The sequence below is a fragment of the Lepidochelys kempii genome, chromosome 3 (genome assembly GCF_965140285.1).
Source record: "Lepidochelys kempii isolate rLepKem1 chromosome 3, rLepKem1.hap1, whole genome shotgun sequence".
Taxonomy (NCBI): Eukaryota; Metazoa; Chordata; order Testudines; family Cheloniidae; genus Lepidochelys; species Lepidochelys kempii.
The window spans coordinates 36,517,250-36,535,944 of NC_136382.1; the positions used below are offsets into that span (position 1 = coordinate 36,517,250).

At 43.0% G+C, this 18,695-nt stretch overlaps 1 protein-coding gene across 3 annotated transcripts in view; it reads right to left on the reverse strand.

Annotated features, from left to right (window-relative positions):
• Positions 1-18,695, reverse strand: part of COLEC11 (collectin subfamily member 11) — a 49,047-nt gene that overhangs the window by 18,791 nt on the left and 11,561 nt on the right. For 2 of the 3 annotated variants that reach the window (XM_073336091.2, XM_073336086.2), the window contains exons 2-4: positions 14,973-15,073; positions 12,431-12,586; positions 6,726-6,797 (exon numbers count right to left, since the gene is read on the reverse strand). In XM_073336091.2, coding sequence (XP_073192192.1) covers positions 6,726-6,797; positions 12,431-12,560 — 202 coding nt within the window. In that variant the 5' untranslated portion in view covers positions 12,561-12,586; positions 14,973-15,073. The remainder of the gene's footprint in view (positions 1-6,725; positions 6,798-12,430; positions 12,587-14,972; positions 15,074-18,695) is intronic. The other variant, XM_073336087.2, reaches the window with a different exon arrangement.

Consider the following 18,695-nt stretch of genomic DNA (forward strand, 5'->3'; position numbering starts at 1 on the left):
GCACTTCTATAATATGAAATAAATAAGTATCCTCCAGGTGATCACCAGCTCTTAGCACTAGATAAAAACTTAGGTGGGAGAATACTGGAAAAAACGGCCATGTGTTGGCTATTTCAGTATTACCAACTCTTGTGATTTTACCACAAGTCTTGCAATATTTGGTGTTTTTCTTAAAGTCCCTGTTTCTAGATAATAAATAGACCCAATCCCTGGAAAAATGACAGCAAGCACAAGAGTTCATTAAACAAACCTCATCTGTTTCTTATTGGGAGAGAATCCACAGGTAGCTCACCTACTATTGCTGGTACTGCTGTTCCATTCACACTTCCTCTCTGAGAGGCAGGAAAGCACTTAACGTGTGCCTAACTTTACATGCAGGAGTAGTTGCACCGAAGCCAAGGAGACTACACACATGCTTAAAGTTAAGCATGTGCTTAAAGACTATTCTGGATAAAATTCAGAATAACCCTGTGTCCCTTCCAGATGGCAGAAGATGAAGAAGTTACTCACCTTGTGCAGTAACAATGGTTTTCGAGAGGTGTGTTTCTATGGGTGCTCCACCGTAGGTGTGTTTGCATCCCTGTGCTATTGATTGAAGAACTTCAGTAGTGGTGTCTGTTAGGCCCACACATGCACTTAGAATCATAGAATATCAGGGTTGGAAGGGACCTCAGGAGGTCATCTAGTCCAACCCCCTGCTCAAAGCAGGACCAATCCCCAATTAAATCATTCCAGCCAGGGCTTTGTCAAGCCTGACCTTAAAAACTTCTAAGGAAGGAGATTCTACCACCTCCCTAGATAACGCATTCCAGTGTTTCACAACCCTCCTAGTGAAAAAGTTTTTCCTAATATCCAACCTAAACCTCCCCCACTGCAACTTGAGACCATTACTCCTTGTCCTGTCCTCTTCTACCACTGAGAATAGTCTAGAACCATCCTCTCTGGAACCAGGTAGTTGAAAGCAGCTATCAAATCCCCCCTCATTCTTCTCTTCTGCAGACTAAACAATCCCAGTTCCCTCAGCCTCTCCTCTTAAGTCATGTGTTCCAGACCCCTAATCATTTTTGTTGCCCTTCGCTGGACTCTCTCCAATTTATCCACATCCTTCTTGTAGTGTGGGGCCCAAAACTGGACACAGTACTCCAGATGAGGCCTCACCAATGTCGAATAGAGGGGGACGATCACGTCCCTCGATCTGCTCGCTATGCCCCTGCTTATACATCCCAAAATGACATTGGCCTTCTTGGCAACAAGGGCACACTGCTGACTCATATCCAGCTTCTCGTCCACTGTCACCCCAGGTCCTTTTCCGCAGAACTGCTGCCTAGCCATTCGATCCCTAGTCTGTAGCAGTGCATTGGGTTCTTCCTTCCTAAATGCAGGACCCTGCACTTATCCTTATTGAACCTCATCAGATTTCTTTTGGCCCAATCCTCCAATTTGTCTAGGTCCCTCTGTATCCTATCCCTGCCCTCCAGCGTATCTACCACTCCTCCTAGTTTAGTATCATCTGCAAATTTGCTGAGGGTGCAATCCACACCATCCTCTAGATCATTTATGAAGATATTGAACAAAACCGGCCCCAGGACCGACCCCTGGGGCACTCCACTTGACACCAGCTGCCAACTAGACATGGAGCCATTGATCACTACCCGCTGAGCCTGACAATCTAGCCAACTTTCTACCCCCCTTATAGTGCATTCATCCAGCCCATACTTCTTTAACTTGCTGACAAGAATACTGTGGGAGACCGTGTCGAAAGCTTTGCTAAAGTCAAGAAACAATACATCCACTGCTTTCCCTTCATCCACAGAACCAGTAATCTCATCATAGAAGGTGATTAGACTTGTGCCCTGCCACGAGGCTAGTCAGCACATGCAGGTTAACCCCTCTCAGTTCCTTCTCTACTGCCAAGCAATAGACAAGAACTCCGAAGTAGAGGGGAGGAGGGTGAGTTGTGGAGGACCCATAGGGACAAACATCTTGAAGAACCACCATTACTGCACAAGGTTAGTAACTTCTTCTTCGAGTAGTGTCCCGATGGGTGCTCCACTGTAGGTGACTCCTGAGCAGCATACGTACTAACTCCATGGATGGTGAGGGGCTCAAGCACCCATAGGAAAAAAAATAGTGGTGTTGTGGAGATGGTAGGGAAGTAAAATGTATGGTGCACCCAGTTTGATTGATCTCTGGGACCCACTGGCCTGATGTTATGAATTCCCAGGCACTGCAGCATGTTGCCAATTGGTGGCCAAATGGGTGTAAAGCGTTTATCGGCTGTATCAGTTGGGGGGAGCAGTCTAACAGCTCCTTGACCCACCCGTCAAAACTGGTGTTTGGACATAGAGGGCTGGGACAAAGAAGATTGTGGTCCAGCTGGTCTGCACTTTGGAAATTTTCCTTTCTTTCTTTGTGACTCATGGTGGCAATGAAGTTGATATTGAAATGTGTGTGGTCTATGCAGGGACTGGGGACTAAATAGTCTTTTTTGTCCTGGTGCACAGATGCCCAGCAACTGGGGAGTGGCCCTAGAGTCCTTCAGGGTTTGAAGGGAGCAGTAGTCTTCTCTGCAAAGAGCTCTGTGCCCTCAAAAGGGAGGGCCTCAACAGGAGACTGTACTTCCTTTCAGAAGCCCGACAGATGGAGCCATGACGCCCTCGCATCACCACTAGCTGCTGTGTCAGCCGCATCAAAGGCAGAATACAGCAATGTCTTTGCCACTAACTGGCCCTCCTGGATAATAGCCTTAAATTGGTGACAATGCAATTCTGGTATCTGCTCAATAAAGTAATTCAGTTTTGAATAGTTTATATAATCATATTTCGCTGTGAGGGCCTGGTAGTTGATGATATGGATTTGAAGCATGGCTAGGCGCTTCCAGTCTCTATCTTAGGGAGTGGCCCTCGACTGGTGTTGGCAGCCGCAGGAATTAATGGTGTCCACCATGATGGAGTTGCGGGGGGGGGGGGGTGGGAGAAGAGGAATTTAGATTCATTCGTGGGGACATCGTATTTTTTGTCTACCCACTTGGAGGTTGGTGCTACCGATGCTGGGGTTTGCCAGATGGTTCTTGCCGGGTCTCAGGTGGCCTCATTAATAGGGAGGGCAATCTTGGAGGAGGAGGAGGAGGAAGAATGGAGGATGTCAAGGAGCCGATGATGAATATCCTTGATTTCTTCCAGGAGTATTTGGAGAGTGTCTGCAACTGTCTTTGCCAATTCCTGGAAGAGACAAAAGTTGTCCACCAGAGATGGTGGGGAAGGCAATGACAGCTTCATCCAGGGAGGAGGAGGAGATGCTCCTCAGTGTCATTGCCTCTTTGGCCCCACCCTCCTGTCCCTCTATGATATTTTGTGGAGGCTCCAAAGCACTGGATGCTGCAGCTGAGGTGGTGTGCCTTGAGGGTTCTTGGGTGAGGTTTAAAGCCTGAGAGGCATTTTGGTGATATGCTGCCCATGGGTCCCAATAAGACCACTGGGATGATGGTGGCATAGAGCCTGGTGGTGGTGCCGCCCATGGGTGGCCATACCACAATGGTGGTGATGGGGCTATCTGCGGGCATGGGCCTTGCTGGTACTGAGCACCATATGGAGCCTGAGAGGAGTACTGTGACACCACCTCCTCTGGTTCGCCAGTACTGACCACCCCGGTGTTAGGGGCAGTGCTGGGGGAGACAGGGATCTTATCTGTACCGGTCTCTCCGGAGCTGGATGAGGCAATGATGATGGTACCAATGTAGATTCACATACTGGGAGCTCCTTTTTAGCTGACTGCTTACTCCTGTCCTTCGGTGCCCATTCCCCAGTGCCCATGCCCATAGGATCCATGAGCATGTCAGTGGAACAGGCTGCTGTTGGTTTCCATGAGCAATGGGTACTGGACTGAGATGGTCTCAGTACCGATGGTGCCAAAGATACCGAGCGAGATGGGGACCACTTACAGCTATCTCGGGGCTCAGTATGAAGACTGCCTGCTCTTTTCTTAGATGACTTGTGAGAGGGGGCAGCAATCTTTTTCCTTGACCCACAGCCTTTAGATGTAGAGAGCTGTGGGGAAGACTGACATCTGCCAGGTGACTCATGGTGTGGATCCTGTGAGGGCCTGAGAGCCGCCTCCATGAAGATAATGTTCTGTCAGAGCTCTCTGCCCTTACAAGATCGTGGCTCGATTTGCTGGCAGAGACCACACTTTTGCTGGATGTGGCCTTCCCTGAGGCAGCAGATGCACAGGGAGTGCTTGTCTGCAATCAGGATTGCTTCCTTGCTAGTGAGGCACTTCTTAAAGCCTGGTGAACCAAATATACCCTACTGGGGGGGGGTCCTCTAATAAAGGGTTTTTAATTGCCTTGAATAATTTTTGTATCATGTATTCCACATTTTAAAAATAGCAACCTATATTCATATGAAAAAAGCATTTGTGGAGAGCAATTAATGTAGACAAATTTTTAAAAACTATAAAATATTAATGAAAAGATGAGCTAATTAGAGTCCATTTCACATAAGAGTTTGTTTTATAAACCCTTCATACTTTGCTAAAACAAAATATTTCCATCTTCAGGTGTTCTGAGAATACATCCAATACGATCTACTTTGCTGAACCTGACTGGATAAAGGAGAGATGAAAAAATGTCTTGCTCTTTAATTTTTTTGACTGGTGTAAAAGGTTTTGCCTCTGTTCAGTCATTCTGGAAGCATCATCTGGAAAAATACCAATACATAGGCCATGAAACTCCTATTTTCCTTTGTCTCTTGCTGGTTTTGATGTTTTTTCTTGCAAGGTATTTTTATTTCAGCACTTCCTCCTCCAGGCCCAGCATGAAATCAGAATTGCAGAGGCACACAGGAATGAAAAAGCATTATAATTATTAGAGCGAGGCAGAAATTTTCTATTGTAACAACTTTTCCATCAGAAAATGTAGTTTCTCCAAAAATTTTGACAGGTTTTTTTTTATTATTATTTTCAGTCAGGAAAATCTAAATGAAATATTTTATTTCAGGTCATTTTGACCCAAATCTGAATACATGGATTTCTGAACTGATCCAAAATGTTTACGCTGAAAATTAGAAGAAGAAATCTAGGCTGGAAATTAGGAGATGGCTTCTAACCATCAAAGGAGTGAGGTTCTGGAACAGCCTTTCAGTAGGGGTGCAAACAACCTAACTAATGGCAAATTGTCTTATGGGAGTTATAATTCCAGGCCCCATTCTCTCTTATGGGCCAGACTCCCTGAAGGATTAGATCTGTCACAACCAGGAAGAAGGTAGTGAGACTGAGTGGTTGGAGCAGGAGTCATTAGTCGGGCTGAATCAGGTACCAGGAGGTCAGAGTCCAAGACAGGCCAGAGGGTGAACTGAGAGTCAAGCATCAGGAGACAGCAGTGTCAGGTTACCAGGAGACTGGGGTCGGGCACCAGGTTACAGACAGCAATCGAATAGCAAAGTCGAGGACAAACCAGGGTCAGAAATCAGAGTCTAGGGCCTATCACAATCAGGGTCTGAAGCAGAAATGGGTGAGGGAGTCTACGTTGTTGCTCAGACAGTTCCCCTTCATGGCTTCCTGATTTATATACTGGTATCAGCCAATCAGGGGGCTGTGAGGGGCCACCACTCCAGTCCTGTTGGGAAGTACTTCCTGCCAAGCTCAGCCTCACAGCATCCTCCCATGGGAGCCTAGCCTAAGCCTCCCATGGCAATACAGAGGCATCAGCAGTCCTGAACCTTCCAGGTTCCAGCCCTGCAGGGTCTAACAATATCTCCCATAAGGCAATGAGCTGATTTCATGTAGGCTGAGCTTCATGGTGCATCATGGCAGTCACATGAGTTTTGGTGCATTGTGTGGGAGATGTAGTCCAGTCAGGAAGCCTGGCCCACAATAGAGAATGGGTGCATCAGGTTCCCTGACTACAGTTGCCATAATGTATCATGGCAGTCACATGATGCATCACCAGATGGAAATGCAGCTTAATATTGATATTATTTTAAAAGAAGCATTTCAGGTCAGTTCAATAAACTGAAATGAAACATTTTTATTTCTGGAATGTCAAAATATTTAATTTTGATCAAAAATGCCATTTCAGGATAAAATCAAATGTTGAAATGTCAGCTCTGATAATTATGTATTTATAAAATGTCATTCACCTGAAGATCACAAAGTCCTTCATAAGCTTTAATTAAATGACCTTCACCACAAATATTAGTGTACTCATTTTACAGAGGGCTACACTGTGACACAAGAAGTGTGTAACTCACCCAAGGTCACACAAGTGTCAAAACGTTTTTTGCCTGTGAAAATTCTAACACCTGTATTTGCAGGTATTAATGTGTCAAAAGGGCATGCACGTGTGTGTGCAAACAGCAGTAGAGAACAGGGTCTGAAAAGCAGGTTTTGAACTTGTTTTTTCAGTGATCTAGTGCTAATTCCTCACACTGATATGCTGCAGGTACCACCCAGGCAGCAAAAGCTAAGAATAACATGGAGGCCACATAATGTAATGTCTTTCTTAACTGGGATCCCTCTGGCAAATCAAGAAACAGCATTAAAGGGTTCCAAAATGAGTCTCTGACCAGAAAGGTGGTAGACACAATCTCCAAATGGGGTCTGTAGGTCACAGGGAAATGGCCAGGGAAGCCTTAGTTTTAGCAAAAACAGAAAGGATTCTCATCATCCACCAGGAAAACTTTTGATCCAGAATAACTTTCTTAGTCTATCTTCTTTAACCAAGTTACCTTTTTCTCCTGAAGGTCCAACTCTCCCCGGACGCCCTGGAGCACCTTTCTCCCCTTTTACTCCAGCCTCCCCTATTAATATAAAAGGAAAGAAGAAGAAAGAATAAAACATATTGATCCATCACTTCCTATAGATATCTCAGTCAGTCTGAATAGCCATCAGTAATAAATGACTAGAGGAACTTCATTTTGTTTTGCCTTTGGAAAAAAGCCACATGTACATTAAGGAAAAAGCTGGAGGATTTTGACTTTGGTAGCCTTCATGTGTTGAATGAAGAACATGATACAGCCTATTAACCAGTCACATGGATACCTACGGTAAGGGCAGAGAATACATAACTGACTCTTAAGGGTAGGTACAGCTGCACCGCTCTAGCACTTCTGGTGAAGTCAGTGACACTAAGTCAATGGGAGAGAGCTCTCCTGTCGGCTTAATAATTCCTACCTCCACAAAACGTAGTAGGCTATATTGGTGAGAGAATCTCTTCCATTGACATAGCATTGTCTACACCATGGCTTAGGTCAGTATAACTCAAATTGCTCAGGGGCATGGATTATTCACACCCTTAAGCAACGTAAATTAAACTGAAGTAATTTGCAGTGCAGACATAGCCGAAACCAAAGTTCTGATTCTGCAGCCCTTATTCATCTGCAGCCAATAAGATTATTCACATGAGTAGACACAAAAGACACATCCAGTAGTACATCAGCACCATCAATCTTATATCATTTTGACTGCATGATTGTATTACGTCCCAATTCAGCAAAGCACATAAGCACATGCTTAAATCCATCCCTCTTCAGCAAAGCACATAAGCATATGCTTAACTTGATGCATATATTAAGTCTCATTAAGCATGCTTAAGTGTTTTGCTGAGTAATGATAGACTGGGACCTGTAGGAGGAAATGCCTTCATTCCTGATAATTTGCTGCATCTCTTAATTTCTTTAGTTGGAACCCCTATGTATTATATTCATGTTCAAGTAGCTCAGGGCATAAAATATAGACTCTTCATATTTAAATAGCAGCCTTAATAAACGTAAGCTGTCTTGTTTTCATTAACTAGGTATTTGTGGTTGAGTGGTTTGCTCTGTACCCCCGCTACTATATTTCGTTACTTAAAATACAATTCAAATATCTGTACTAATTAAATAACTAAGAATCTCGATAATCAATTTAACAAAGTCCCAGCTAAGAAAACAAAAGCTTCTGTGAAAAAGAAGAAAACCACAAACATAAAAGAAAACAATGTCAATGACTACAATGAGACGAATTGACATCTTGAAACTAAAGGCAAAGCTGTTGCCATCATACTCTGTGGACCCAGGAATATGAATATTGATAAGTTTCCCAATAATTCTCTATCTTGTATGTAAAGCAGGGTAGCCAACATGAAGCTTATGGTCCACGTGTAGTCATGGAGTTCTCTAACACAAACCACAGCCACCATAAGGAAGTGCATAGACAAGAAAGATTGCTGAGAACAAAATGGAGTCTCACATACTTGAAAGCAGCAATCTCCACAAGCCTCTGCTCCTTATTCGAGGGCAGCATTCAGAATTCTAAGGCTGCCTGTGCCTCCAGAGGATAGCAGCTCCAACTAACGTATTCAGGCTCCTGACCATCTTCCAATGCCACCTTCAGGTGGTCAAAGCTATGGGGAGGCCCTTGCTCTCCATAAGAAAATACTACTGACAACTCACAGTTAATGGTATAATTAGTGTGACTTTTACTTGTCTTTGGCACATTAAAGAATTTCTGTTTTTTTATCCTTGAGTAGCCAACAGGCTCCATATTACTATCTCCCCTCCCCCTTGCCCCCCGTTGAGATGATTATAGACTCCTTACTTGCCAAACATAAATCTTGATAGTATTTTCCCTCTAGCCTTTTTTTCTGTGGAGACGCAGAGCAAGATACTACAGCCTATTACTTCATGAGTCACTCCAGAGTGAAAGCCATGCATCAGGGGTCACTAAGATAGATCACGACTGCTTCAGGAATTGTGCTTGTCTGCATTTTTTTCCTAGTTTGAGGGCAACAGTAGCAGGTTTCCTTGCAGTGACCTTGACCTGGAGGGACCATTTCTAAGGGTGAAAGAATACATCAGTTTCTAGGCCCATTCAGTCCTTGGCTTTCCTCTCAGACTGCCTGATGTGCCAGTCAGCGCCTAATACTATTGTGGGTTTTGTGATGCGGACTAAGACCACCAAAGAGAGAAAGACTGGTCTTTCCAGTTAAGACACTGGACTAGGACTTAGACTATCGAAGTTCAGTTTCTGCCTCTATTTGTTTGACCATCTGTAAGGGGGCGTCAATAATAATATTGCCTTTTTTCCACTTCCTTGTATCTTTTCCTTGCCTTGTAAGCAATCTGGGGTAGGAGCTATGTCTCAGTATGTGTTTGTACAGTATCTAGTACAAGGAGATCCCCTGTTTTCAGTTGGAGTCTCTAAGCTCTACCATAATACGAATAATAATAGTAATAATAAACACATAGGTTATGGAGAACCCATTAGCTGGTGATAACTTTCTGTCATTACCAGCGTGCCCTATATGTGAGTAGAACTATTAACTGAGTGAATACACAGGAAGAAAGATTATGATAATTATTTTTATGTATTTCATGTCAACTTTTTTTGTGCGTGACATATCATTGAGAATATTAAACAGTCCCTGCTCTGAAGAGCTTAAAGTCTTAAAGACAGAAGACAGGACAAATTGGCAAATCCAAAGTTTAGAATAGCTCAGGTGGTTTTTTATATATATTTATTCTCCAGAATAATAAAAAACTCACTTCTTTTGGGCCTGGCAGAAGTAGTAGTGTTTTAAGAGAGGTTTGAATGAGCAATGTAGTCGGTCTGAATCCTCCATCTCTTCTCTCATGTACTATCATTCTTTTCCAATTATTAATCTTATACTTCTGGATTTCTAAAGCATGCATCATTGTGCCATGTGGACTCCCAGAACCACAGTATCCTTCCTCTTCCCACCCCCATCTAGGTCCCAGGATATATCATCTTGTCTATTTCATTAGGTTTATTTTTTTTAAAAAAAAAGCAAACCTAAGATGTAAGTACATGAATGAATAAATCGGTGTGTGACTTTATTTTTTATTCCCTTCTTTTTCCAGTCTTATTTTCATTTCAATTTTCCTTCCTTCTCTATTTTCCGTTTTCTTCTTCAATGGGTTCCCATTTTCTCTCCCTTGTTCTTTTCTTTGGGTCCTCTCTTTCCTTCTTCTTTTGTATGTTTCTTTTCACACACAAACACACACACACACTTCTCAGTGCCTCTCCATCTCTTGCGTCCCCTTCCCTCTCGTCATCTCACTTGGTGCCTCTGGCATGCTATGCTCTCTCTGTCCATTCCTAAGTCTCCCTTGTTATCTTTTTTTCTACCCCTCCTAGAAATCTCTTTCCCTTCCCAGGGTATCCCAATTCCCCACTTCCCAGGGTATCCCCAACATCTCTTTCCTCTGTTCCCCATAACCTCTCTTCTTCCCCATTCTCCCCAAAGCCTGCTACAGACATGTTTCAGGTATAAGCTCCCAGTAAGGAACAGGAATGGGAGATCTTCTGGGACATCCTTCTAAGGCAGTCAGAGCCCAGCTGGCTGTGTTGGGCTCCATTATGAGATGTTTTGTTCCACTGTGGCCACAGATATCAGTGGCAGCTCAGCAGTGGAGGAGCTATGGCATATTTAAGTGTTGCTTCTGTGCAGAGCTGAATGCTGCTCATGAGCTGAGTTTTGGGCATATGGCCATACATATACTCAGTTTAGCGGAAATCTTGGTCATTCCTGACATGCACTGGATTGGAGCCAACAGATGAAAGGCTCTGTATATTACTACCACGCCTTTGAGACAGTCAGTCCCCTGACAGTTTAGTTTGGGCACTGGTGGCTTTTTAGAGATTTTACATTAAGCTTAGCAGGTCATTATGTGCTTCACTGAAATTGTACATCAATCTCCCTTGCCATGTCAATGACTGTTTCTAATTAGGTGGAGTGAAAGCACTAAAGCATTCTGGTTTTCAAGCTTCCTCATTGTTTTATGGCTCTATTCCTGATTGCCTTACTAAAAAAAGAGGCCAGAATTATTGCTGGGAAAGTTCTACATTGTAATAATAGCACTTTTAGCATTTAGATGGCACTAAGTGCTTCACAAGCATTAACTAACTAATCTTCCCAACGCTACTGTGAGGTGGTGAATGTCTGTACACAGAATTACCCTGATTATACAAATGGGGAAGTGAAAGGAGAGAGACTAAGGGACTGGCCCAAGGACCCAGAGAAAGTCAACAACAGAACCAGGATTAAAGTTCCTAGTTCCCCATGCTGCGTTCTGACCACTTGATCAATCTTCTCTATCACTAGGCTATGCAATAATAAATTTGATAATGCTGTTATTTGTGTGAGATACATACCAAAGATGGGAGATGAATGGAAACAATTAAGGCTCAGTCAAATCATGGATTGTCTGAATGCATCAAACTAACACTGCTCGACTTTTCATCCCCACCTTAGGTGTCAACATGGCTAAGAGTTCAGGGGCCAGCCCGTGAAAAGAAAACTCTACCCTTGTTCTCAGGTCAGCAATCTGAAGGAAAAGCATTTCTCAGTTGTGCAGTAAAAATAAAAAAAAGAGTTTTCTTAACGCTGGTGGCAGCCATCTTATATGAGTGACATCATTTGACAATAGAGGCACAACCACAAGAAAAACTAAGGTTTAATATGTTGATAAATTGTATAGTTTTTAGATAATGCAAGTTTGTCAGCTGATGATATGTTAACTGTTCCTGGTCTATAGCTCACAGAGTCTCTTGCCACACACTTATTAGGAATGGCACATATAGCATCCTTACATACATCTCAGGCAAGATCCTGGCCCTATTAAAGTCAATGGGAGTTTTGCTATTGACTTCAATTGGGCCAAGATTTCGCACACACCCTTAATTTGGATCATTAGGTATAACGTTGGCAATACATGCTACTGCTTCAGAACAAGAATTAAGTTAGAAGTTCTGTGCTATTTAAAGTACGGATGCCAAGGTATTCCTTTACATGAAGAGACCAATATTTTGTCATACCATCTGTATCAGGCAATATTCTTGGCCAAAATGTAGAGCAAATAGTAGGCAGCTTTATTTTCATAATCATACCTGGCCAAACTCTGAGAGGCACTGAGCATTTAAGTCAATGGAAGTTGAAGGTGCTCAGCATTCTCAGAGTTTGCCACAAAGAAAAGTGTATTTCAGTTTAGCAAATATAGAGTTATTGATTATTTCCAAGTAGTCCCTCTCAAAGGGGCAATAAAGGCTTATAAAATGTTTTCTAGACAGTCATAACACAGAGCCAGATTCTGCAACCTTTATGTACGCTGAGTACTACCCATGAGCATAAACCCACTGAAGTCATAAGGAAAACCCATCTAGTAACGAGGGCTATTCCTCATGAGTGGGCTTTGCAGAGTCAGGCCTGCAGTTTGTAACCATGTTGTTTTAATGGACACAAATCATGTTACAGACTGTGCTTGGCCATGTTTGGAAAATTATTCCAAATCCTACTATGGAAAGGGCAATTATAAGGCACCTTGTAGAGATGTTAGTCCCTGCTAGAAATTGCATATGACTTGTCATTGGTTCAAATAAACCTGTAAAAAAAAAAAGATTACTATTTAGGCAGAGGGAGAGACTCAAACATTACCTTTGAGGCCTGGAACAAGAATCTGAACAGAGCAGGACTCTTCTGCAATATGTTGAGGATATCCAGATCTTAACAGTGACAGGAAGGCAAGGCTAATTAGAGTCACCAGAAAACACAGATCTCTCTTCATAATGAGTGCTTGCAGGTCACTGACTCCTAAACAAAAGAATGAATAAACAGTCATGGGAATTCCAAAGGCTTCTAATAGTTTCTGAGAGCATGCAGTGTGGCACCACAAATGGAGTATGTTTGTGCGTACTATAGTCTAAATAGCATGAAAAGAATGTGTACAGGTTGTATGCCTAATAAACATATGTTGTACAATACAATAGGGATTTATGGTCATTCAGCTGTTCCTTTTAAGAATACACTGGTTGAGGTAAAATTCAGAAGACAAATTAGGTAAAAAGGATGGTAAAAAATTCCCTTCTCTTAACAAAACAAAAAAAGACCACTGATACGTAAGACTTATTTTCTATTTTCCATATCTGTCAATGGAAAAGATGCCCACTAAAGGTGAGGTTACCATCAATGTTGAATGAAGAAATGTACCAGGGATTTACATGGAAAGATACAAATATCTGAGTTGACAGCCCAGGGTAGGAGAATGCATAAATTTTACCTTTCACAGCTTTGATAGCTGCCACTGGTATCTTTACAGTGTTTGATGCAAGAGCCCTTATCTCTTCAATTTCATCATGGAATGTAAATACACCAGAGTCTTTAATAAATCCAGGAGGTCATCTACACCTGAGCAAGGTGAACAACAACTTTGGAAAGAGACTTAAGACTAGTCTACACTTGAAGTGCTACATTGGCGCAGCTTCATCAGTACAGCTGTGCCACTGTAGCGTGTGTGGTGAAGATGCTCTATGCTGACAGAAGAGAGCTCTCCCGGTGGCATAATAAAACCACCTCCCCGAGAGGCGATAGCTATGTCGTGGGAGAAGCTCTCCATTGACATAACATTGTCCAAACCAGCAGGTAGTTTGGTGTAACTTACATCGCTCAGGAGGTAGCTTATTCACACCCCTCAGTGACATAAATTACACCAACATAAATTGTAGTGTGTACAAGCCCTTAGCTCATGGAAATCACAGCCTCCTACAAATCTGTCAGTGGAACGGGCTTCATACTGTTATGCTGTAGGTAGACCCTTTGGGAAAAGAAACTGCCCAGAAATATAGTTTGATTGAATAGGTCACCAAAAGCTGATCTACAAGAGGACTGCAAAAATGCTCTTTCAGGAAAGAAAAGAATTATCACAGTCCTCCTGATTTCTTCCTTTCAGTAGCACTTAGCACTTCGTAGTAGCAGGAGTAGGGAGAAAGTGAAAACCAGATCAAAGCATCAAGATATGGAGAAGATGTCTGTCACCAATTCTGGTTCTCCTGCATTAGCCACTGCACACTTGTGTGCAGGTTTATGGCTAGACTGAACAAATTGATATCAGGCTATCATGGGGGTAGCCCAAAAGATCAGTAATGGGACATGAAGTCTTTCACCCCATGCCATCAATTTAAATCTAGCCTAATGGGATTGTAATTGAAAGTCCCTGCCATGTGATTGCTGTATTCAGTAGCCAATGTGAAATAAGCAGGTGGTCTCAATCCAGTCACAGATGCAATCCACATTATAAACCCCACCATCAGAAATGGTACATTTGCTGGGAATCTCAGCAGGGAGGCTAAATACTGAATGAGCATACAGTCTGAATCACCCTCACAATGTTAATGGCTAAAATGTGACCCTGGCTATGCTTCCACACAGAGGAATAAGAGCACAAAAGGGTTCCCTTATTCCCCCGCATAGGCTACCATATCCTGGGAGGGGCAAGCGGTCAGGGACACTCAAGGAAGACAAGGCCATTGAAAAGAAGCTAAATGAATTATTTGTATCAGTCTTCACTGCAAAGGATGTGAGAGAAATTCCACACCTGAACCATTCCTTTTAGGTGACAAATCTGAGGAACTGTCCCAGATTGAAGTGTCAGCACAGGAGGTTTTGGAACAAATTGATAAATTAAACAGTAATAAGTGACCAGGACCAGATAGTGTTCACCTAAGAGTTCTGAAGGCTCTCTAATATGAAAGTACTTACTGTGGTATGTAACCTATCGCTTAAATCAGCCTCAGTACCAGAAATGACAGAACGATAGTTAATGTAATGCTGATTTTTAAAAAAGGCTCCAGAGGTAATCCTGACAATAACAGGCTGGTAAACCTAATTTAAGTACCAGGCAAATTGGTTGAAACTATAGTAAAGAACAGAATTATCAGACACATAGATGAACACAGTATGTTGGGGAAGAGTCAACACAGCTTTTGTAAAGGAAATCATGCCTCACTGCTCTATTAGAATTCTTTGAGGGGTCAACAACATGTAGATAAGGATGATCCAGTGTATATAGTGTACTTGGACTTTCAGAAAGCCTTTGACAAGGTCCCTCACCAAAGGCTTTTAAGCAAAGTAAGCAGTCACGGGATAAGAGGGCAAGTCCACTCATGAATCAGTAACTGGTTAAAAGATAATTTATTCTTACCCTTTATTTACTATCAGTTTTCACAGCTGAGAAAGGTAAATAGCAGGGTCCCCCAAGGATCTGTACTGGGACCAGAGCTGTTCAACATATTCAAAAATTATCTGCAAAAAGGGGTAAACAGTGCGGTGTCAGAGTTTGCAGATGATACAAAATTACTCAAGATAGTAAAGCCCAAAGCTGACTGCAAAGAGATCTCAAAACTGGTTGATTAGGCAACAAAATGGCAGATGAAATTCAATGTTGATGTACAAAGTCCTGCACACTGGAAAACATAATCCCAGCTATACATACAATATGATGGGGACTAAATTAGCTGTTATCACTCAAGAAAGAGATCTTGGAGTCATCATGGATAATTTAATCCATTCAATGAGCAGCAGCAGTAAAAAAGCTAACAGAATGTTAGGAACCATTAGGAAAGAGACAGATAAGGCAGAAAATATATCATAATGTCATTGTATACATCTATGGTGCACCCACACCTTGACCACTGCATCAGTTCTGGTTGTCCCATCTCAAAAAATATATGTATATTAGAATTGGACAAGGTACAGAGAAGGGCAACAAAAATGATTATGGGTATGGAACAACTTCCCTATGAGGTGAGACTAAAAAGACTGGGACAGTTCAGTTTAGAAAAGAGGCAAGTAAGGGGGAATATAATAGAGAGCTATAAAATCATGAATGGTATAAAGTAAGTGTTATTTACCCCTTCACATTACAAAAGAATCAGGATGTCACCCAATGAAATTAATAGGCAGCATGTTTAAGCCAAACATAAGGAAGTACTTCTCCATACAACATAGTCAACCTGTGGAACACGTTGCCAAGGATGTTGTGAAGGCCAAATGTATAACTGGGTTCAAAACAGAATTAGATAAATTCATGGAGGATAAGGCCATCAATGGCTATTAGTCAGGATGGTCAGGTACACAATCTCATGCTCTGCATATCCCTAAAGCTCTGACTCCCAGAAGGTAGGACTGGACAACAGGGGATAGATCACTCGATAATTGCCCTGTTCCATTCATTCCCTCTGAAGCATCTGGCAATGGCCAGTGTCAGAAGACAGTTTACTGGATTAGATGGACCATTGGTCTGACCCAGTTTGGACATTTCTATGTTCTAGAACCACTTTTTACATATTTGAAGACTGCTATCATGTCTCCCCTCAGCCATCTCTTCTCTTCTCTAAACATGCCCAGTTCTTTCAACCTTTCCGCATTGGTCATGTTTCCTAAACCTCTTATTTTTAATCATTTCAAAAATAATCCCATCCTCTCCCTGCTACCACCTCCCTCCCACCCCCAAAAAAGAAGGCAGTAGGCTAGAAAAAAAATTTCAAAAGGGAAAGATTTAAGCAGGGTGATGTGGAACAAAGTACTGGCTGGAACATCATAGGAATAGAGGAGTTAGAAAAAAACCAAGCAATACAATCAGGGAAGCAAACACAACTTTAGAAGAGCTTTTGTGAACTGTCTCAGCCATGGAGAACATTTTTACTTATTCAAGTTTCCAAATAACAGATCATCGAGAGACCATCAGAGAACCACAGAGGCAGAGACCTTCGTTAGGAGAGCCTCCTGCAAAAACATTGTTGAACTGACCAGAGGCCAGATTAAGGCAAGGCCCAACAGCCACTTTGTACTCCAGATCTTTGGTGACTGGAGTCAACACCTGAACCAACAGGCACAATAAGAAAGCTAAAAGATTGTCTGTTGCTGTATATTCTTGAGGTCAAGTGATGATATCAGCAGCTAAGTTTCATTCTATCCTTCATGACTGTGAGAGAAGACTTGGAAATGTGACCTGAGTATAACTGAGGCACTGATATCTACCTGCCTCTGCAGATAGCCTAAACTAATGTAAGAGGTATGAACTGCCCTCACCCATCTTAAATGAGCATAAGCTTTCGTGAGCTACAGCTCACTTCATTGGATGATGGCATCCGATGAAGTGAGCTGTAGCTCACGAAAGCTTATGCTCAAATAAATTGGTTAGTCTCTAAGGTGCCACAAGTACTCCTTTTCTTTTTGCGAATACAGACTAACACGGCTGTTACTCTGAAACCCATCTTAAATGGGTTGTTGGTGCTGAAATCTGCTGCTATTTGTGTGACCCTACTGTCACCATCCCAGAACGAGAATCTGGTGGAACAAAGGGTGAGTGTCGCTGTCATCTCATTATGGTTTTACTTGGGCGGTGTCAAGTGGTGCCCCCATTCACACAGAGTCCTCACCTCAGTGAGTGGGAGCTGAGTTTTCCTGCCTCTGGAATGGATGATGCCCACCTGAAGAGAGGGAGCTGTGGTTCAGGATGAGGGGAGGAAGCCCCAACCAACCCAAATAAAAGTGAGGGTGGGCCCCTGAACTAGCACATCACACAGCTTATGTAGATGGCCCCTGCAACTACCATCCCAGAGAGGGATGAGGCCACAGCATGGGACAGGGCCACAGTATGGGAGCTGGTCCTTGGGGAATCCACGTAAGGATGGGCCTGTGGTCCCAATTTGCCTTAAATGGGCCTGGGAATTGACAACGAGTCTGCCCAACTACAGCCATAGAATTAAGAGTCTTAGAATAAAATCTGTGCTGACTGGAGCCACTGCCTGGACAATAGGGCAACTAAAAGACTGTCTGTTCCTGTATATTCTTGAATTTAGGGTTTGCATAAACCTACAGAAATTCCTATGACAATGAATGTGCTCTGCCTTTCAAGATCTGAGAACTGTGAACAAATTTGCCATTTTAGTCATTGCTGCTGGCTTGTAGATCCAGTTCCCCAAAGCATGTACAAGTCCAATGTTCCCTCTAATTTTTTCATCCATGTGTGGAATGAATTTTGTTTTGGTGCACCAATATCGAGGTAACGTGCAGACATGTGCCACCAGTAGAAGCAAAAAACCTAGATCTAATATATATATATTTTTAAAAGTTACCATAGGGATAATTACTCCAGACAGGACAGGTTAGGCATTTTAGAACTCACTACTCAACTAATTAAATTTAAGCATAAGAGAGAAATAAAATTATGAAATGCATAGACTAGTCAAAGAATAAAATTACAGAGAATATATGTGCATTGCAGGAAGTACCAAGCAGTAACAACAAAACAACAACACAAGTATGTGTTGGGAGGTGAGTGTGTCAGAGACAGACTCTGTGTGTGTGTGTGTGTGTGTGTGTGTGTGTGAGAGAGAGAGAGAGAGAGTTTGTGTGTGTGAGACACAGTGTGCGAGTGTGAGACAGACAGCCTGCGTGTGTATGTGCGTGAGACAGACACAGAGACATTGTTCGTGTGTGACAGACACACACACAGTGCGTGTGCGCATTTGCATATGCGTGACACACACACACAGAGATTGTGTGTGTGCTGGCTGCTGGGGAAGTCTATGGGAGACCATGCACTGTCTCTTTAAGGCACACAAACCCGAAGTCTCAGACTGCAGCAGCTGAGCTCTCCTGCTCCTGAGCCCTGTCTCCTGCTCTGTGGAGATGGGGTACATGGGCAGGAGGAAAGCAGGGAGAGGGGGACATCCTGACGTCATCCTCCATCCCCTACTCTGCACAGCAAGCAGGAGGATCCCAGGAGCAGATGGCCAGGAGCTTCAAGGCAGAGGAGCAACGCAGCTGCAGAGCTGCAGGGAGAGGGGCACCTGAACACGTTGCCACTGTGCGCAGCTCTGTTAACGAAGTGCACGGCCCTTGATTCACTCCTGGGCGA